The sequence below is a fragment of the Myotis lucifugus genome, unplaced genomic scaffold, assembly GCF_000147115.1.
Source record: "Myotis lucifugus unplaced genomic scaffold, Myoluc2.0 scaffold_2, whole genome shotgun sequence".
In the NCBI taxonomy this organism is placed as follows: domain Eukaryota; kingdom Metazoa; phylum Chordata; class Mammalia; order Chiroptera; family Vespertilionidae; genus Myotis; species Myotis lucifugus.
This window is the reverse complement of record NW_005871050.1, coordinates 30231705-30254909: the sequence shown is the minus strand read 5'-3', so window position 1 is coordinate 30254909 and position 23205 is coordinate 30231705. Positions and strand designations below refer to the sequence as shown.

Here is a 23205-nt window from a genome sequence, read left to right as displayed (position 1 = left end):
GTCAAATGACAGTGGGAAGGCTGGGGAGGGTTGGGGGACAGGGGGAGGTAAGAGATCAACCTAAGGACTTGTATGCATGCATATAAGCATAACCAATGGGACGCAAGACACTGGGAGGGGGGTGAGGGCATGTGCCGGGGGGTAGGGGAGGCTGGGGGAAAAAAAAGGAGACATATGTACTACTATTTGTAATACTTTAAACAATAAAAAAGAAAAAATATGAAAAACTGTTCCATTTCACTTGAAATTAAAATGCCTTATTTTTATTAAATAAAATCTATATAACAAACTCACTTCTTATCCATTTTTTATAATTCATTTCATTTCAATTTACCAAGAAATGATTGCTTTATTTGACCTTTAAGTTATTCAGTCATTAAATATTTAAGTGTCTACTATGTGACAGGCACTATGCATGATATATTTACTTATATTCTTCATCCAGATCAGCACTACACACACACAAACACACACACACACACACACACACACACACACACACTCACATGCAGGTACTATAGCAATCACTAGGGTTATAATAATCAACAAAGTTACATAGTCTGTGCACTTTTGAAGCTAAGGACTTAGCACTGTGTTTGGCATAGCACTGAAGAACTGGATTGTACACTGGAATGACTTCCTGACGGTAAACTGCCTTAAAATGAGGTTTTAAAATAAGACTGGACAGTTGTGACAACAGGAAAATTCTTCCATAGACAGTTTGGTTTCATTCCTCATAACTTCTCTTTTCATTGGGAACTGTATACCTATGGTGACTGCTGTGTGAGCCCTCTTCTTTATAATGCTCTGTCTGCATTGTGCTCTATTTTCTGGTTTCTCAGATGAGCTTAGTAAGCACAATTTAACACAGAAAAAGGCTCATTAACCTTGCCTAGCAAAGCGATGTTGCTGAATTGCTATTTAGTTTTAAAACAATTTTCAGGCCTTGCTGTTAATCTTATTTGCATCATGTTGATTTTGCTCCATCCATTTTGCTCTTCTTTGTGAGCAACAGCTGTGGCTATTCATAAGGTTTTCTTGGCTGTATACATAAATCTGAAGTGCGTTTTTAAAACTGTGGCATCTGCATCACTGCTTGTTTGCTTGCTATCTGGCATCCTAGAGCTTCTGGGGCATCTTACATGGTAGCTTTCAGAGCTCTCTTCGTGCTTTGTCCATCTATCATAAGTTCTTTACCTTTAGTTTATCTTAAAAGGAAATGACTGAAATTGGAAGCGCCCGTTTTCCAAAGAATAATGTGCTTCTACAGTATTAGGTAAAATTTATTATCCAGACATATTGGATATTAACATATATCAAAGACATTGGTGTTCTTTGTCATAACTTGATTTGGGATATGCAAATATAGCGATATTTTTCTAGAGGAATATCTTTGTAGCATCATCTATACTAAGATACAGGTGAAACAAGTAAGGATAGGACCAAGAATATGTGAGTTTAGGCATGGCTGGAGGCCAAAAGTCATAATCAGGACAACCAATGGGACAAGAGTCTAGAAGCCCTGGTCAGATGAAATAGTTGGGTAGTTATTGCAGATGCCTGGCTCATAGTATATGTTCAACAAATCATGGTTGAATGAATTAATAAGTAGTTGAATTTAGCAAAGTTTGTGAGATAGAGAAAATATCAAAGTCAGAGGACAAAAGGTTTGGTCTGATATTATGAACATTGTGGAGTTTGAGGCAGCATGGCCATCCTCCAGGAACAATGAAATGCATTCTGCTCATAGGAATGGAGCTGTTTGTCCTTTGGCCTATTTTATTCTTCCAGCTGTGTATCATTGGCAGCTCTGAGTCCCAGGTGAATAATTATAGCTGGAGAAAGTCAAAGGCCTGCAGGTGCATCCTGAGCTCCATTAGAACAGGGGCAGAGGTGTTAGGATTATGGGGAGATTCTTACATTATCATTGCATATGAACATTCTCTCTTCCCAGTGGTGTTTTATGTATAACAGTGGAATATGTCCCATTTGTTAGCCAAATGATCTCAACTATCCAGGGCAGCCCATCATGCATATCTGCTTCTAGGCAGTGAGATAACCCAACCAAGGTTTATGGAAGCCTTTTCCAGCCAGGAGATATACTAAAGTGAAGCTCCTGGCTTCAGGTGCCATCTTAACATAAGTAACCAGAGTTCCTTTCATGTAAGGGTGGTGAAGGCTGGAATTAGAACATAATCTTGCCTCAGATATCTCTAGATAGTCAGAGGGTCCCACCTACTCCTATTATAGGGTATTTATATCTTTACTAGAGACCCAGTGCATGAGTTCATGCACAGGTAGAGTTCTGGGGGGGGGGGGGGCACGATTGACCCTCTGGGCGGGCAGTGGGATGCCCTTGCCGGCTCGGGATCTGGATCCATCCCACTGACATTTGTGCCAGTTGTTGGTTGCCATCTAGCAGCTGCTTTTATATACTTTCTTCCTTGTGGAGTGCCTAGGGAGGGGAAGTGGCTGTGATGCCCAAGGCTGAGTTTCAGGAGGCTGGAGGCGCTGTCGGAATCATGCTGGTGGTGTTGGTCCATTGGTGCCTGGCCCGTTCTCCGGAGATTGGACCTGCAGGACTACAAAGGGAGTGGCTACCACGCTGGCCAGTGGGCCACAGGATGGGTCTGTCAGCTGAGCAGCGTTCCCACTGTGGGAGTGCACTGACCACCAGGGGGCAGCTCCTGTGTTGAGCATCTGCCCCCTGGTGCTCAGTGTGCATCATAGCAACTGGTCATTCCAGTTGTTCTGGTCGTTCGGTCATTCGGTCACTTAGGCTCCTATAATAATAAAAGCATAATATGCTAATTAGACCAGATGTCCTTCTGGACATCCTTCCGGATGATGTTCCAGACAAAGCCAAGGCTGTGAGGACTGAGGCAAGCCGCCGCAGCTGCAAGGGCCAAGCCCCTTGCATGAATTTCGTGCATCGGGCCTCTAGTTTATAGATAGATAGATAGATAGATAGATAGATAGATAGATATAGATACTAGAGGCCCAGTGAATGAATTCATGCATGGGTGGGGTCCCTCAGCCTGGCCGGAAATCAGAGCCAATCGGGGCAGTGGCAGGTTGGCCAGGGGGGACAGACCGTGGGAGGTTGTCAGGCAGGGGGAGGGGCTTTGGGAGTTTGCCTAGATGGGGGGAGGGGCCGCAGGAGGTTGGCTGCAGGAGGTTAGCCATTGGGCTGGCTAGCCGGGGGGAAGGGGCCAAGGGAGGTTGACTGGTCTCCTTGATTGGGGCCCACGGGACTGGCAGGGGGGAAGGGCTGTGAGAGGTTGGTTGGCCAAGGGGAGGGGCCACAGGAGGTTTGGAGTGCACTGACCACCAGGGGCAGCTCCTGCATCGATCGTCTGCCCCCAGGTGGCCAGAGCATGTCATAGCGACCTGTCAACTGGTCGTTCAGTCGTTCGGTGGTTCGGTCACTTAGGCGTATATATATACACATATATATACTAGTGGCCTGGTGCACAAAATTCGTGCATGGGGGGGTGTTCCTCAGCCCAGCCTGCACTCTCTCCAATCTGGGACCCCTCGAAGGATGTCTTACTGCTGGTTTACATGGATCGGGCCTAAACAGGCAGTCAGACATCCCTCTCACAATCCGGGACTGCTGGCTCCTAATCATTCACCTGCCTGCCTGCCTGATTGCCCCTAACAACTCTGCCTGCCGGCCTGCTCGCCCCCAACTGCCCCTGGCTGCCGGCCTGCTCGCCCCCAAATGCCCCCCGCCAGCCTGACCACCCCCAACTACCCCCCATGCCAGTGTGCTCATCCCCAACTGCCCCCCTGCTGGCCTGCTCCCTCCAAATTGCCCCCCTGCTGTCCTGATCACCTCCAACTGACCCCCACTGATGGCCTGCTCGCCCCCAACTGGCCCCCCTGCTGGTCTGCTTACCCCCAACGGCCCCGCCCCCCATCAGCATGATCACCCATAACTGCTGTCCCATCCTGGCCTGATCACCCACAACTGCCCTCCCCTCTTGGCTTCTAACCACCTCTACCTCAGCCCCGCCACCATGGCTTTGTCCAGAAGAACATCTGGAAGGTCTCCTGGAAGGTCTCCCAGTCTAATTAGCATATTACCCTTTTATTAGTATAGATAGAGGCCTGGTGCACGGGTGGGGGCCAGCTGGTTTGCCCTGAAAGGTGTCCCAGATCAGGGTGGGAGTCCTGTTAGGGTGCTTGGCCAGCCTGGGTGAAGGGCTGAGGGCTGTTTTCAGGCTGGCTACACCCCCTTCAGGGCAGGGGTCCCCACTGGGGTGCCTGGCCAGCCTGGGTGAGGAGCTGATGGCTGTTTGCAGGCTATTCAAGCCCCCAGTGGGGACCCTCACCCCATGGGGGTGTGGCCAGCCTGAGTGAGGGGCTGAGGGCTGTTTTCAGGCTGGCCACACCCCCTTCAGGGTGGGGGTCCCTACTGGGGTGCCTGGCCAGCCTGGGTGAGGGGCTGATGGCTGTTTGCAGGCTGGCCAAGCTCCCCAGTGGGGACTCTCACCCCATGGGGGTGTGGCCAGCCTGGGTGAGGGGCTGATGGCCGTTTTCAGCCTGGCCACGCCCCCCAGTGACCCAAGCTCCCAGCCTCTCCTTTTTTTCTTTTTTTTTTCAGTGCCTCCTTGAGCGGAGGCCAGGGCCAGCTGGAAGCAGGTATCTGGGATTTATTTATCTTCTATAATTGAAACTTTGTAGACTTGAGCAGAGGCCAGGGCCGACCAGGGCAGGCAGGAAGCTTGGCTTCCTCCATCGCCCATGGCAACCCAAACCTCCTGCTCACTCCAGCTCTGTGGCTGCTGCCATCTTAGTTGGGTTAATTTGCATACTTTCTCCTGATTGGCTGGTGGGTGTAGTGGAGTGATGATTAATTTGTATGTTTCTCTTTTATTAGTATAGATATATAGATGTTATGCTTTGTTCCCCCTTCAGCAGGTAGAACCAAATCATTAATGGTATAGGTAAGTGGCTGCTTCATTCTGTAAATTACCTTTTGGTCAGGTTTTAACCATATTCTAATCAGATCTGTTTTCAATGGAAAAAGATTGATGTGTTTTAAAAACAAATATTTAAATGTTTGCCTGCCTTTTTTTTAATGTATTTTTATTGATTTCAGAGAAGAAGGGAGAGGGAGAGAGAGATAGAAACATCAATGATGAGAATGAATCATTGAGTGGTTGTCTCCTGCACGCCCTCTCCTGGGGATCAATCCCACAACCTGGGCATGTGCCCTTGACTGGAATTGAACCCAGAACCCTTCAGTCTGAAGGCTGACGCTCTATCCAAGGAGCCAAATCAGCCAGGGCTTGCCTGTCTTTTAAAAGTATTATTTGCAAGTATCTAGGTTTAATGAATATTAATAGTTCTATATGAGCCTATGGTCACTACATTAACTTTAAAATTTTTTTTTCTACAAATAAGGGAATTTTGAAAAACGATGTAACTTTTTCCATGTGGCCCTTCTAAAACCAATGGGGACTAATACCTTGAGTAATTATATTCATTAATTTTTTCAGGAAAAATATATATGAAGAGGTCAGCTCTGGGCCAATACAGCAAAAACAGAAAAATATACATTCTCAAAGCACAGTTAACTCTCTGGCTAAATGTGTGAAGGGAAAACCTAATTTGCCCATACTGGAAGGATGTATATTTTGAAATAAATCTTCTTTTGGAAGCTGTGTCAAATTAGTTGGCCATGGATTGAACAAGAATAATAGGGAATGCACTTGTATAAAACCCAGCTGCTGTCTCTAATATTTGGTAATGAACTGCTTTTTGTATATGAAGATGACGACACTAACCAACTGGAAGAATGGCATGTGCTGTGAGTATGTGTCTGCAGGAGTGAGGCTGGATTATTTCAATCTTCCACACTCTAGGGCCCAGCCCCTCTTGGATCTCTTGCACATATTTGTGTAAACTAAATGTAGTCTGTGACCAAGTAACAGAGTCAAGACAACTGGCAGAGAAAAAGTTCAAATCCATGTCTTTGGTCTATTTAGTCTTGCATTCAAATACACTGAGCTAATCATTCACACATCACTGAACATCACAAATATGTATAGTTACCAAGAGTCATAAATAATAATTTCCTCTATTATTCTGTCTTGACTACTGCCCATTGCATAAAAGTTTCAGGTCATATCATCATATGACTAGGTTATGTTGAAATGTACTGGATTTGTTATAACATGGCCGATGACTTATTTTTCCAACTACTAACAACAGTTGCTTATTATAGTGCTTATTCCAGCCTGTTAGTGGTTATAGATTTTTAGGAAAGAACCTGCTAATATGTACAACCCTTTTGTTGTTCTTTATATTTAAGACAACAAGGAATATGATGCCTATCTCTCTTACACAAAAGTGGATCAAGATACTTTAGACTGTGACAATCCTGAAGAAGAGCAGTTTGCTCTTGAAATACTGCCAGATGTCCTAGAAAAACATTATGGATATAAACTATTCATCCCAGAAAGAGACCTGATTCCAAGTGGAAGTAAGTACTATCAAGTTTTGTATTTTGAAAGTTTGGTTTCCTTAGGAAGTTATACAGAGGCTTCAAACATTACAGCCAAGTATTTAGATAGTTGTTTCTCACAGGAAATTTTATTAAATTCAAATTTCTCCCCAGTGATTGTGTTCTGACTTTTTAACATCCACATTTTAAAAGGCACTTTCACTTATATTTCAGATATAGTTTTAAGTTGTACCTTAATAGTCTATTTTATTATATTGCCTTTGTGTTCTGAGGAAATGATCCTCCTTAAAAAATAGTCTGTATAAGTCAGCTAAAGTAGTTTCAATGCATTTTTATTCCAAAGCTGGTCTTTTGTCATTGTATTTCTACATATACATACAATCATTGTCACTAATAACTCTGAATTTATGCTTTGTTATTCATTTTCAGATTTATAGAAAATCCACTTAAATAGGTATGTGAGACCACTGGGAATTGTACTTTCACTGTATATTTAAGTTATTTTTAAGAAGTTGTGGATTATGTGGGCTTGAATGATACTTTAAAATTATGTTATACATTGAAAGCTATTTTTGAGCTTTCAGAATAAATTTGGTCCAAGTAAAAATATATATTTTGTTCAGAATGTTTACAGGGTAAAGTGTATGGGAAATACAGAAAAGCCTAAGAAATGGTCCTAGTCCTCAAAGATCTTAAAATACCATTGAGGAAAATAAAAGTACTAGAATTAATTTGCATGTGAGTTTATGTTAATATCCTTGAGAGGGGAAAACTGAAATGTAACCACAAGTCAGAATATGGTTATTTACTTTTTTCTTTAATATATTTTTATTAATTTCAGAGAGAAAGGGAGAAATAGAAACATCAATGATGAGATAGAATAATTAATCGGTTGCCTCCTGCATGCCCCCTACTAGGGATGGAGCCCATAACCCGGGCAGGTGTCCTGACTGAATGGAACCATGACCTCCTGTTTCATAGTTCGATGCTCAACCACTGAGCAACACCAGCTGGGTCATTTATATACTTGTGACAACATAAATAAAAGGTTATATTTTCAATACTTCACAGTATATACAATATTTTCACATACATAATTTTTTATTTCATTGCTACAATAACCCTATGTAGAGAGAAAGCAGGTACTGTCCTCTTACAGATGAGAAAATAAGGCCCAAAAGAATTTTCAGATTAGGCAGCTGGTAAGTGTTAGAGCTGGAATTAGAGCCTAGGTATGTTTGCCTCTGGTTCTCACTTCACTAGATCATGCTATTACTCAATAACATTTATTCAGATTATCAGCAGTCCACGGTGGTCACTAAACTGACAGGAGACAAATTGAAACAACTGAGTTCTGGTCGCTCATCTATTTTCTCAGAGTGCAAATGTGCCTATGTATATATGTGCGTGTGTATGTGAGTATGCACATTTACATGTTCATAGAAAAGAATAAAGAAAACAGTATTTACCAGTCCATTACTTTCCTGTACCACAAATGAAAGAATTTCCCAAACTTCTTCACATGGCCCTTTGCTTTTTTCTCTCTGTAATTTTCTTCATTTTGATGATTTGACATATCACTTCTATACTGATCAAGCCTTGATGAAAATGCTGATACCTCAATCATTTTTTATTCTTCTGTATATCTTTCCCAAATCCGGTGTCTATTGCATTTTTTCCATTCTCACTTCTACCATTCTAGCATTGGCCTTATTTACCTCATTTTTGTAATGTTGATTACTCTCTACCTTCCCTATTTGTCCTTTCATCCATCTTGTCCCACTAATATGTATACTCCCTTGATCACATCACTCCCCTATTCAACATTCTTAAATTGTTCACCATTTCCTATAAAATAAAACATAACTTTTAACTAAGCACTTCTATAGTCTGGTGTCAACTCAGATTTATTTTCCAAAATTATCTCCTACCATTTGCCCTACTTATATCTTCCACTATAGTCAAACTGTGCCTTTGATATACCTTATGTGTCTCTGCAATGTTTTTGTTCATGTTAGTATTTTATACCTTTATAAATCCTAGTTGTCCTTCTCCATATAACTGCCTCTGTGGAAAGTCAATAATAATTTCTCTAGCCCTTCATGATGTATAATCACTTGTTTGACTATAAATTTTGTACTCTTGTGATATTTTGTATTATTTTATGTACATTTCCATCTATTTATGTCAGCAAGATTGCAAGCTCCATGAGGGAAGGGACTCTATCTCATTTATCCTCATGCCCCTGTCTTCATCTAGCAGATTAGTTGAGCTCATTGGATGCTTCATAGATGCTTGTTGATTTTGTTTGAACAGTGTTGGTTTAAGACATGAGGAAATAATAAGAATAAAATATGTAAGGGTTTACATTTTTCATTGTTTTATATTTTAGTTTTCAATTATACTTTACATTCAATAATATTCTATATTAGTTTGAGGTGCACAGCATAGATTTGTGCATGTCGGTATGTGAAAGACATTTTTAAAAAAAAAAGTGAATATGAAAGCTACAAAGTGGTTTTCCACTGAAAGAAAAAATATTGTGAGCAATTCATAGGGATGGCATCAATCCTTAAAACAGGCCAATGAATATAGTATTTTTATTTTTTCAGATATTTGTAAAAGTAGTTATAAGGGGTTCATTCATCACTGATAAAATTTTAAGTACTTCTTTACTATTTTTGCTTAATTTTTAGATTACTATGTAGGTTTTTTTTTCAAGATCAACTTATTAAATGTAGAAATTCAGTAAAATCTATTTTAGAGTGATATAGCCTAAATTACATTAAAATAACATCATTACCAAGCAGAATTTATATTCAATGTCAAGTCATCTTGAGTAGAACTCGATGTGGTGCCAGTCTTTCTGCCTTCTTGCATTCCAAAATTGTTGGCTCCATAATAGCGAGTGTTTATCAACCCCACCAAGTGAATAGAAATGGCAGTCTTTATGTCTGAACATTTCATCATCATCTTTATTCTGAACTAGAAAACAATGCTTCACCATTATATGTTAGAAAGGGAAATGAGGACAACGTGGAACATAGGAGATCCACTTACCTGAGACTCAGTAGATGACACTTGCTTATTGTGTAAAGAAGCACCTATGTGTATATGGCTGAGAATGAGACCCAGAGAGCATAATGGGGAGAGAGATGCATCTCAGAGTTATGTCCTCTTAGTGCTCCCAGATAGTCTATTTTGATGACTTGGCAGGTCAATTGAATCAATCTGCTATGTCAATTTAGCCAAATAGGTGGTAGAATATTTTACACCTCATTGAGTCAGGTGATTGTTTGGCTGAATTGATTGAAATTAATTAGTTTTTTTGCCATATCATAGACAGGTCTGAACATTCTTCTTGACCATAGGGTGTGAGGCTAATATAAGCTGTATTTCCTATCTCAAAACTACAATAGTTGAGAATATTAACAAACTATCTAAAAGATTAGAGGAGGTTGCCCTGGCCGGTTGGCTCAGTTGGTTGGAGCATCATCCCATACCAAAAGGTTGTGGGTTAAATCCCCAGTCAGAGGTGACCCATCGATGTTTCTCTTTCACGTCAATGTTTCTCTCTCTCTTTCTCTCTCCTTACTCTCTTTCTAAAAAATTAATAAAACAAAAAAGCATCCTCAGGTGAGGATTAAAACAAAAAAAAAGATGATAGGAGGTTATCACCTACTATACCTTGGCATTTAAATACTTTAACATAGAAACACCCAAGAAGATGCCATCAGAATGAGTAGAGATTTTATATTCCATAGCAATAATTTTAACTTTTTGAGATTACACAACCATCAGACTGAGCAGGGTCTTGGATCCTGTATACTCAGTGGTGGACAGGGAGACTCCTTTTACAAGTAAGCCATTGAGACAACTATGCAATTTTTAGATACAACCACTGGAGGGTGTTTGACTTTAATCCTTCCTTCCTGAACGGGGAAATTCATGTTCTCTGAATTCCAAGTTTGGAGTGTAACCTGCCGAAGTTTTTAAAAAGGTCCTTTGACAATTTTACTTTTCCATCAACATTTCAGAGCTGGCTGAGCAGTCATCATGTCACGATTAACGAGTTTTTCCTTGGCATTTTTAGCATGCATTCAGGAAGTCGATGAAGTATATGAATAATATATTTGATTTACACATGAATGACAGAGTAGAACATTTTGGACTTGGTGTATGTATGTTATTAAAGAAGCTTCTGTGGTCTGTACTTGCAGTCATTGGTACAGATTTAACAGGTTATGCTATATAAATATAGACACATTCCTGTGTGTGGGGGGGGGGGAGGGAACTAGTTACAATATTATAAGCTATGTTTGTCCCTCGCATATCATTTAAAACATGTTGATCCAAGACTACTCCTTCCTCAAAAAACTAGCAATGAGTCCTTTGAGGATTGTAAAAGCAAACTTTATAATATTCTTGACCTACAATAATAATTTTCTATGAATCAAATTAATGAAGTCTATGAAATAAACCCATTCATATTTAATGCCTTTAGTTTCCTTTGTACCACTCTCATAGTGTTCCAATTCAAAATCATTAATACCCAAAATCATTAACCTTTCCAATATATACAGTTTTAAAAGCACATGAATGGTGAATGGGTCTCTCTCCCTATTTCTTCCTCTCTCTCTCTCTCTCTCTCTCTCTCTCTCTCTCTCTCTCCATCTCTCTCTCTCTTTTTCTCTCCCTCTCTCTCTTCCAAAAATCATGGCACTTTCCAAGTTGAGGTGGAAGTGTCTGTACCTTTCTCACATGACCTACTAGGAAAGTGTCCTTTGGTCATCATGAACCAGCCGAGATGTGAAGATTTGACATATTTTCTCTAATGCTAAAACTAAAAGTCTTCAGATCTGGATATTATTTTCCTGGCAGTAACCAACCTTTCCATTCTTGGGCATGTAGCCAGGATCTTTCTTATGTTTTCTCAGGTTTGGTGCCTGAATGTGGCAAGAATTCCTACTTTCCAGTAAAAGTTTGGTCTGTCTCTTCCCAGGCTAGAAACATCTGTCCTGAGAATAAAAAAGCAACTTTGTTGCCAACAGGCATCTGAATGTCAGAAATGACAGGCAACCAAAAGAAAGCCTATTTAAAAAACAAAACAAAACAAAACAAAAAAACAGCCTACTTAAAACTGCCTAGAGACACAAACTTGAGAAGTAGAGATTTTTTTCACCCCTGCAGCTGCTGGGTTTTGTGGTGTAAAGTATTCTACACAGAGCACATTGTGTTCATGGGGCCTAGTGGATCCTTGAGGAATGAACAGATGTGCTCTGAAACTGACATGTGACCAACAGAACCCAGCTGTGCAACTGAGATCCTGAGATTGGGGACATTTTTGGATGAGTACCATTTAGGCTCTTGAGCCCATAATATCTCAGTGTTTCTGCAAAGATTTAAGAACATGAAAATATAAAAGTTTATTAAATTGGGCTGAGCGTCACTGATTAGAGGGAGAAAATAGCATTCTAAGACTGAGAATAAAAACAACCCAAACCTATAACTTTTGTTGGCCTTTAAGAAAAACAAGTAGAGTGCTTAAATGTACATATGCGATAATTTAACAATTATAAATTGAGCAAGTTCTGGCTGAATATTGTGGAAAATCTAAAGATGTCCAAGTGGACATTAAATGGAAAAAAATCCTTCAAAGGTTTTAACCTCAATTTCCCCTTTTATTCATAGGAAGAGTATGGGGAGCTCTGTGTGAGTTATTCATGAATTATTGCATCTGAGAAAGATACTAGTGAAATAAAATATTATCATACATATGGTTTATCAGCTATGTCTGTTGAAATTATATCTATGAATTTGGCTTCAAGTATCAAATTGTCTTTCCATTTGTTTTCATGTTCAATTTTTCTGAGAGTTTCTCTCAAGAATATTAGTACTCTTTCAGTAATTTAAGGAAAACATAAATAATGTCTGATTACATTCTTGATTTTGCTAGACTTTCCTCACTAGTCCAATCTTCACTTCTTTAATGCTTAGCACTAGCCATGTGATTGTGCTCACAATTAAATGACAAATGACTGGAGAATATATCTGGTGTCAGATGATCCCCAGTCACTTCTGAAGTGAAGCAAAAAAAAATTTGCACATGGTCCTGTAGTATTCATTGCCAATAGTTCCTCTAATAGCTGGACATATTGGACACCATTCAAATAAATTGTCCTCGGGGAGTAATAAAATCCTTTTCCAGACAATCTGACGTCTGTGACCTAAAAACTGTGAGGCAAGGGTAACATGTACAATCATTTAACACATTGTGTGCATTTTACTCACTGGGAAAAAAATTAGATATGTGCACCGTTCCCTTTACTTTAGAGTCAAAAGAGAGGAAACTGTACTCCATTGTACACAGGAATGTACCGAGGTCAGTGGACTAAGGTGTGTCATCAAAGTTTGAGGTAAAGGAAGAATCCATTGTTTACAATTTCAATCAGGAAACCTACTGTTTAGGTAGCACAAAGAACAGGCACCTTTGAACAAAAAAGTATAGGAGAACAGGATAAATGTGTCTTAACTACTAATGGAACTACAGAAAAAACTGTATAATGAGCAAGTTGTCTTGTTCATATTTACTAAGATTGCACTGATTGGAATTAGCTTATCTACAACTTTCTAGGATATGAAGGTAATGGAGAAAAGTGAAGGGGAAAGACATTTTATGAGCTCTCTTTGCTACTCTCAACATTCTCTTTCTTTCAATATTCTCCAAATGTGTCCCTTTTCCTCTACTCTTGGTGAGGAAGTCAAGAGGGAAGAGAAATAATTTAAAGAAGTGGCAACATTCCAGAGTAGATTCTGTCCACTAACATGCTCTCCCACCCACCCACATGTTAAATGCAATAGCAAAAGTAAAGGATTCATTTCCAGAAATGTAGCCTCCAAAGTCAAAACTGTAAATAAATATAATTCCCTACAGTCACAAGGTCTCAGCAAATCCATGTTAACTGTTGATTAACCTATTAATCAGAAACAAAACACCTGCCAAAATATTTATCCTAGCAAACTATCTGGGAATTATCAAGCCAAGGACTTGGCAAGGGAGGGGACATAGAAGGTTTTTGTAGGCAAAGCAATATCACACAATGTTTAGAATGTCCCCTCCTCACTTCACACACACCTAACTAAGTAAAAATTCTGTATCCTCAATCTATGTGTCAGACAACATAGACAGAATCTTACCAAAGGGAGAATCACAACCCCAAAAGGTTAAGCAGCATCAGCCAAGATAAAGAGTCAGGTTGTCAACCTGTGTAAGTCTTTCAGTAGCTTAGCATTAAACATCATTATTGAAAATGCAGATAGTATTTTTAGTGAGACTACATTATAAAGTACCTCACTGTAAGCCTCTAGTTATACCAGAGATCTATTTTTCCCCAAATATATAGTGCTAAATCATACATTTTTCTTTGATACATTGAAAACCTATATTATTTTGCTGGTTTCTCCACACAGGTAATAGGAGGGGAGCCATCTCAGCCACTGTCAGAAACTGTCTTGGTTTTAAGTCTTGGCATATTAACCCATAGGTTTTATAAGTATCATTGTTGATAGCTTATCAATTAACTAATGTTCACCAAAAATTAATGGCGTGTTAATTGTTTTGATGCATCCTGTCTTACTCCAATGATTTGTCTGTTTAACTGATAGTGATATACAGAACTACAGTTATAGGCATATAGAACTACTATTATAGGAACCTGGCAAATTAATGAATTATGTCTTTGTCTATAGTCTTTTAACATTTTGAATGTGCTAACTGTCCCTAATAATGACCCTGACATAAGTAGAAGTGTTAACATAAAACATAATTTACAAAGTTGCTAAATGATTAGTTTAATAAATCAAACGGTTAGTGGGAAGTAGCAAGACCACATGGAAATTCATGATATACAGTCTTTTTCTCACTTGTCTTTCTGCCTATATCTGCAGCAGATTCAGAGCCTGAGATTTAGGGCTATACTGAGTTCTTTTGGAAAAGTATATACATCCCATTAGAAAAATTTATTGGGCCTGCCATTATGTCTGCTTCAATTTTGTTTCTGTATTTCTTCATATAGTATATTTTTTGCTTTGTTAATAAGTGTCCTATTTTCAACTCACTTTTATATATCTAATTCTACTTTTCTAAATAAATGCACTGGAATTTTATTCAACTATCCCTGGAAGTGATTTTAAAATTGAATTTGTTTTTGATACAGTTTTAGGTAGTCACTTTCCTTGTTTCTTACAAACAGTGGTGCTACTGACATATTATTTCTTCACTTCTCTAATAGATAGACATCCTAAGGACAATGCATAGTAACAGTGCATTTTTTTTCTAAAATATTTTTTTCTAACTTCCTGTCAAAAGGAACAGTATAGATAAAAGGAAAAAGATTCTTTTCAGGTGCACTTAAATGTGAAAAATGAATTTATACCAACTTAAGAAAACTTATCAAAGGGAATTTTTTTTAACCAAATTATGAAGATCACAAATAGGTTAAGTGTAATTAGCTTTGTTTAATGTCTGATAATCTGGTGTAGTTTCACAGCCTTGTCTAGAGAAGCAGGAGGCTATCAGACACAATCCCCTTTAGTTTATTCTGTCATTGTAAGTTACTTTAAAATTTGCGAAGAAGTAATGACCTTTAATTTAAGGAATATTATATATTTTTGTAGAAAAAATAGTATTTTAAGAGATTCCTGTTACTCAGTTGCTAAATTTGCCCGAATAACTCAGGGCAAGGTATAGCGAATATTCATATGTGCTGTGGATTTAATTTTTTGAGGGGCGGGGCGTTTCTTTATAATTTCTTCATGATAACAAGCTTTCTAAAATGGTCTCTGGAGGTTTCTAAAACATTTCTAACAAAGCCACAGCCCATGGGTAACACCATTGCCTGTCAGAAACCACACTAGCCATGGATGACCAATTTCTTAACTCGATACACCTTTTTGCTTAGTTTATTTGGAACTTTTCCAAGCCTACACACCCTGATTGATCTCTAATTCAGGAACAGCAAACTTTCTCTGTAAAGATCCAGATAGTAAATATTTTAGGCTTTGTGGGTTATATATGATCTCTGTTACATCATATTCTTATTTTTCTTCTTTTACAACACTTTAAACATGTTTAAAAATCATTCTTAGCTCACAAGCCATACAAAAGCAGGACATAATCCTAATGGATTAGGCTCCAATTCGGTCATTGGAAGCAGACATGCAACCCCAAGGTAAGGAGGAAATTATTATGGGCACTTGCTAAGTAGAAGCCAGCAACAACTCCTTGGCTAAAGATTAGCAAGTGAAAAATATTAACTCTACCTCTTGCTAATTTACTTTTTATTTTCCATGCTAGCTAAGTTCTTTTTTAGAAAGATAAAGAGAAGGAAAGAAAGACTTAGGAAGGAAGGGAAGGAGGATGAGGCAAAGGGAGATAAGCAAGAGAGAAAAAGAGAGTAAAAGAGGGAAAGACAGAAAGAAAGAGTGAGAAAGAAAGCAGAGAGTGAAAAACAGAGGGAGAGCCAGAATATGGAAGCTAGGGCACAGTCTCTTCTTTTCCTGAGAGCCAGGCAGATCTTGGAGGCACCTCCCCAGCTGCTTTCAAACACTGAGATTGCTGCCCAGCCACTGATCACCATCCCAAGAAGTGAAATGTGGGCTTCACATCTGAAAACTTCCACTTGGTTTTTCACCAAGTGAAATGGAACATGAAATTCAGGGCCCAAGCAAATCGCTCATGTTTTCTTTGGGACATTTCGGCTGTGTCTACTCAGGGAAAATTTTGAGGTACTAACTGACTGATTCCAGTGCATTTGATTAATGTATATATAGGGCAAACCAGGATAATTCAGACCTTTTTTCTTCCACAGGAGGTTTGCAGCCGGAATAATCTGGATGGTTGCCTCAACTCTCCACTAGGCTTTGCCAGTATAAGCACAGCAAGAGTAGTATGCAGGAGACAGGGACCACTCCCTCTCTCCAAGGTTTCCTTCAACACCCACACCCTGTGCAGCTGAGCATAGTGGGATCTGTCCTCACAGGCATTCATTCTTGGAGCAAAAGCAATTTCTGTTTAATGAGTCTCAAAAGCCTCCCCAACCCCCACCCCCCGGAAAAAAACCTATATGTTGCATTATCCTTAGCTGTCAAATGTAAAAATATAATAGACAGGTGAAGGAATAACCGTATTAATGGGGGGGAAATTATACCATGTTCAATTCCCCATTTGAGAAAGAGGATAGCGAAGCCAAAGTTAATGATTTACCAATAAAATTAATTACTATATGTGTGAATATTTGCTCTAATTACTGTGAAAACCTGGGTTGTATTTTTTTCTTTAAGTGATGGATATATGTATATAATCTTTTGTTTTTAAAAGTATACTGGTAGTTAAAAAGTAAATTAAACTACACCTCAACATATAGAAACAGTGCTTTCCTTGGAGGCAAGGAGATGTGATTCAGAGAGGTAGAGTTTATGTTACAGAGGTTTGTACAGACAATTTTAAAAAATTAAATGAAAAACTGCAATTAATGATGGAAGAACACTATTCAGAATAACTCCTTGGTAAATTATTTTTAAAGGAGTCTCCTATAAAATTAACCATTAACTCATAATTTACCTGGTAAAACTGTATTTTCATGGACTCCTGCACTTATACCATAATTCTGGGTTTGGTTTTGTGTTTTTTTGTTGTTGTTTGGAGGAAAGGTGAAAAGAATAATGGGAAAGATGCATGATAGTTTATTTTACTGTATCTTACAGATCCAACTTCTAATGATGAAGCTTCCCACATAACTTCTTTCTTTTTGGGAGCAGAAAGAAAGGAATAAAATGAAGAGTCAGAGATGTTGATGCATTGGGATAATATTTTTTCCACTTTAGTGAAACTTTCTACCTTGCCTTCCTTTCTGTTTCACCAGTTCTCTAAATGATAATTACCGAGGGACAACTTTCCTGTTGCTACTTGAGTACTGTTTTTTGTTTTGTTCTTTTGTTTTGTTTTTACTATTTGCAGATTTTAATGCTGATTTCTCCCTGAATACACAATCTCTAAAATAAAATGCTTAAATAAAATGCTTATAATTATTAAGAGGTTCTTTTCCCACTTAGTAGTTGCTTTATCCTCTCAGATACAGTCATTGTAACTACCTCATAAGAAAGTGCTAAAATGTATTAAGTAAAAAACCAAAAGAGCAGTAACAATTAATTGAAAATGGGCAATTCTATGTGTATCTCTTTAAAAGTTCCTTGTTTATCTGTAGGGTGTGTAAAAAGTTTGCTCATTTTCACTTGTGAAAGTGTTTTTGCTGCCAAGTGGTGGAAATAAACACTGGGAAAGAGAGATCATCTGCAAAGTATGCATCTGTAAAATAAGTTTCTCTTTTCAAATGGCTTATACTGGGCTGTGTGGTGGTCCCACACTATGCATTGGACATGACTCTTTGAAAGCAGCCTGTAACCTTGGACAGATTTACAGTGACAAATGTTGCTATGCTTCTATAAGCACTGTTTCTGCTAGAGGACACTGCACATTAGACAAGACCTTGTGCTCTGCTTAGTAAAGACAGCTCTCTGTTGTAGCACCTGTGTCCAAGTCTCCATTTGTTAACACATGTGTGTGTTTCCCCTTTTGGCGGATAAGACTTTGAGGGGGATGCTTGCAAAAAGATTATTCCATGGTATAAATTTCAAGTTGAGTGTTTTTCTACCTTGGAAAGTCCATAACATATTCACATCACTCTCAGAATTGCTCCACAAAGGGCACTAAAACTTTCTTCTTAGTTGACTCTTCCTTGGTTCCTGCTCATTCCACACCACCCCCGACTTTCAACTCCAACACTCTCTCTCCCTCTGAAAAAAGAGCAGCTGGCTCAAAATTCATGGGCACATACATACCACTTCCCTATCTCTGGATTTTAAGGGCAAAACGGAGAACCTAAAGTTGCAAGTAACAGAAAGTATTCTGAGAAACAAGCTATGATTTCTGAAGATTTTCCACCATTTCTGTTACAGTATGTTTGAAGTAGTTCATATACATAGGCCCCCCCTTACTTGTTTTGTAGTTGAAAAATAGGGGATAAAGCAAACAAAACCCATAAATACAAGTGACTCTTCAGTCATTAAAAAGTTCCATTTTTGCTTTCATCAACTGATTGATTGCTTGTTTACTTAGAGTATAAGCCTGGAAGCCTGCTTTAAATTAATTTATCAACTAAATAAAAATAACTGAAATATGCCTAAGCTCTGAAGAAGTCAGATTTAATATTCACCAACAAAACACCGTAAGTAATGAAGGGCAAAAAATGAGTATTTTAAACATTTTTTTTAATTGAGAGAAGGGAGAGAGAGAAACATTGATGTGAGAGAGAAACATTGATCAGTTGCCTCTCATACATGTCCCAACCAGGGATCAAACCCACAACCTGGGTATGTGCCCTGACTGGGAATGAAACCTGCCACCTTTCGGTGTACAGAGAAATGCTGAAATGGAACAACACTGACCAGGGCTAAGCAGGTGTTTGTTTTTGTTTGTTTGTTTGTTTGTTTTTCATTTTTCTTTTTAAGAAAATGGGCTTTCTAAATGTGCAATACAACAAAAGAAAAAATGATGTGCGTTAGTGAAAGACTGGATCTTTACTATTCTAAAGTGCAAACCTAATGCTTTAAAAACTGGAAATGTCTTTTTTTTTACTCTTTCTCTCTTTCTGTGATTTTTAGCATACATTGAAGATCTCACAAGATGTGTTGAGCAAAGCAGAAGACTTATTATCGTGCTAACATCAAACTATATTCTCAAACGAGGATGGAGTATTTTTGAATTGGAAAGCAGACTCCATAACATGCTAGCCAGTGGGGAAATCAAAGTGATCTTGATTGAGTGTACAGAATTAAAAGGGAAGGTGAATTGCCAGGAAGTGGAATCACTAAAGCACAGCATCAAACTTCTGTCACTAATCAAGTGGAAGGGACCCAAAAGCAGCAAATTAACTTCTAAGTTTTGGAAGCACTTAGTATATGAAATGCCCATCAGGAAAAAGGAAGTACTTTCTCGATGCCAGATTCTGGACTCTGCAGAACAAGGACTTTTTGGAGAGCTCCAACCTATACCCTCTATTGCCATGACCAGTACCTCAGCCTCTCTGGTATCATCTCAAGCTGATCTCCCTGAATTCCACCATTCAGATTCGATGCAAATGAGGCACTGTTGCAGAAGTTATAAACACGAGATGCCAACCACCACCTTGTCTGTACCTTCCTTAAGCAACCACCACACTTACTGTAACCTGCCTCTGAAGCTACTCAATGGACAACTACCACTTAATAATCCCCTGAAAGATACCCAGGAATTTCATAGAAACAGTTCCATGCTACCTCTATCACCCAAAGAGCTTAGCTTCACCAGTGATATTTGGTAGTGAAGAATCTGACATACCGAGAAAAGCCATGGAAAATTTATGCTATAACAAGCATAAAGTACACCTAACATTGAGGTGCTGAAAAAGTGTTGGAAGAAAAAGGCACAGAAATTGCTTTTGTACTTCAATTTTTGTATGCATTCCCAGAATACTGGGGGAAGAAAGACCTGCTTTTGTAGTATAGTACCTTGTTCCAATTTACAGTTTTAATTTCTCCTGGAAAATGTTACTCCTATTGTTTTAGAGTAGGTTTTATGATACCACTTGAACTGCAAGCTTAGTAGATGAGCTACCTTTGACATATTTATGAATATTTCACTATCTATGTGGTATTTGAAACAGGGAAAATTTAAAGACTTTTACTGAATTTGAAAATTCTGAACTACCTTTAAGATGAAAGAAGAACTATTATAGATTAGCTGAAAATCAGTAATTATCAAGAAAGAAGTGTTGAGGCACTCAAATTGGAAGACTACTTGCAGAGGAAGATCAGTTAATGAAAAATGTGATCGAAGCAATTAGAACTTCTTCAATTTAATGGACAATTTCTGTAGACTAAATCAATAGATCATAAAGATAGTTGTGACATAGCTTTATTAGGCAAGCACATATTCCGTAGGCAAACTGGTAGGTAAACAACATGCATTTCTTAAGCAACTGAATAGACAGGTTGTCAGCTCTTTTAGAATGATTTTGAACAACCTTATGACTTTCTAGCGCCTATTTTAAAAGTTTTAAAAAATTGAAACACATTTTAAAGTGTGTATTTTATTGTTTGCTAACAAATTCACATTTTGATTCCCCCCAAATAATCCATCAACCTTCTATAAACTTTATAAGAAGATGTGAGTATCTTCCTACTTTTATCAGTGTCATTGGTGTTTGAATTTAAATAAATACTGACTGCACATATCAGCAATACAGAAGAAGTAAAACAACAATAACCACAGATGAAGTGCTAAATAATTCAAGTTTACTGGTGGTAGAGCAGCAATTGCAGTGATTCTTATCTAAAATGTAGTTGTGAAATACACTATTCTGTACATATACAATATCTGCTTGGTGATATGTGTAAGGTTCCTGTAGAATTATCTCTATTCCTGGTGCTTCAAAGAATATATCTTGTAGATAAACTTCTCCACCCTCACATTGTGACTGTGACTGTACTCCACCAGAAAATCCCTGTGAATAATCTAAAATATTATGAATTCTCTGTAAGGAATGTTCCCCTATTTTCATATTTGTTGTGGATTACTACTTTATATTCTTTTCAATTAATCCATTTTGGTGTGTTCTCCACCAAGATGCCCATGAGGGTCAATTGTTAACCAAGGTTGATTCTGGCATTTTGGAAATATTTCTTAAATCATGTTTTGAAAAAAAATATAAGCAAGGACAAATGTACACAGTGTGCAAAAATTAATTTGCCCACCCATGTAACTAAAACTCAAATGTATAAGAGAACATTAGATAATGTTTTGATTATTTTTTCAATCTCTTTATATTATCGACTCCTGTGGTCCATGGGTTCAAAGTACTTGCTTCTCTGTTGCTTTACTATATCAAGCTGTTAAAGAAATACATTATGCACCAAGAGTATGTGAACACTTAGCAGTGGTACATGTTCATTTCACAGTGAGACAATTAGTTGTTCCTTTGAAAAGTCCTATTCAAAACATACAGGTGTTTCACACTGAGAAAGGTGATTTTGCTTCTGTAAAAACTATAGGTTTTTCAAAATGGAAATTTATTAGTACTTAACTGTTTCCCAAGCGTTATCAAGTTGTATTTGCTCTCATTGTTATTTAATGATATGTGTAATTACTAAGTTAATAACTTGCATGGAATGAGTACTGTATGTTTAAGTGACCAATTGTACTTTTTATTATTTTGTTTTACACAGAAGTCTAGATAAATTCAAATAGAATGTTAAGTAGTATTTTTAAACTAATAGTTCTGTATTGAGCATGCCAGTTCTGAAAATATAACATGGGTCTCTCTGCTTCCTTTATTTACAATGATTAAACGTGGGTAGCAATTTGAGTTGGCTGGCCACAATGTGTCCTTTCACAACTAGTATGTACTAAAAAACAGAGCATTCACACTTGTGCTGGTGAACTTGACAAGAAACCTTTTCTATCATTTTGAGAAACCAGTGTATACACTATCTATAAAATTTTATTTCTAGATAGTAATTCAAAATTTGATTTTCATCTGAGACTTTTAAAATATATAGCCCATAATGGTGTAATAAGTATTTCGTATAGAATATGATGTACTCTATCAGTTTCTTTCACAGTGAGAAAATTTTTCTTCTCAATTTTTCATTGAAATAGATTGTGAAAATTTAGAAAAATGCTGGCACAACTAGTTCCCATACATTCATAACAAATTGATTTAGCTCATCCACCAACAGGTATTTCGTATAGAATATGATGTACTCTATCAGTTTCTTTCACAGTGAGAAAATTTTTCTTCTCAATTTTTCATTGAAATAGATTGTGAAAATTTAGAAAAATGCTGGCACAACTAGTTCCCATACATTCATAACAAATTGATTTAGCTCATCCACCAACAGCATACATAGTTTAAACTTTAGGCTATTTTAAGGTAAAGTTTTCTAAAAAATATCTGAAATTATGAGACAAATGAGAAAATCACAACTCAATGCTCAGGGAGATGGGCAACATGTAAATGGTTTTAATTTGCCAAATACAAAATCTGGCAGGTTTGGTAATCTATGGGACTCCAATCTAAATATTGAGACTCAAAGGTAGCTGAGTAGTTCTTAAATCGAAGTAAGAAGGCATCTCTCCTCACCCACTCTAAGCCATAATTCAATTAGTTCCAAAGCTGTTTAGCTTTCAATCACTTTAACTTAACAAATGGGTACAAAGGCACTTAAGGAATCTCATAAAGCTTGAATCTAGGGTAGTATCATGTGAAAAGACAATACTTTGTTTGAGGATTGGTGGATAGCACTGTGGGGATTAAAATCAGGAACCAGGCTGCAATGAGAAGATAAACAGTTAAGTTGTGAAAGAGAAGTTTATGGAAGAGTTTCAAAAGGACATGCAAATAAGTAGTATCCTATAAATTAATTCTGTAACAAGTTGGAAAATGGCAGGAGTGAGAAAGAATGAAATTCTTCCAAGAGAAGGAAAGAAACTCACTGGCACACTTGATAACTAAAAGCCTTACAAGAGCATAGAACTACTAGTTTCAAGCATTTACTGCCCTTTGGCACTTTTAAATAAATTGGTTGGTGTTTCCTAAAAATCAAGTAATGACCAAGGAGAATATCATGAAAAT

General features: G+C 38.0%; 1 protein-coding gene across 1 annotated transcript in view; it reads left to right on the top strand.

Moving 5' to 3' along the window:
* The window catches only part of IL1RAPL2 (interleukin 1 receptor accessory protein like 2), a 610196-nt gene extending 590303 nt beyond the window's left edge, over positions 1 to 19893 (top strand). Inside the window, 2 exon segments of the mRNA XM_023757470.1 lie at positions 6323 to 6493; positions 19196 to 19893. Of these exon segments, the coding sequence (XP_023613238.1) occupies positions 6323 to 6493; positions 19196 to 19893 (869 nt within the window).
* The last annotated feature ends 3312 nt before the right edge of the window (positions 19894 to 23205 follow it).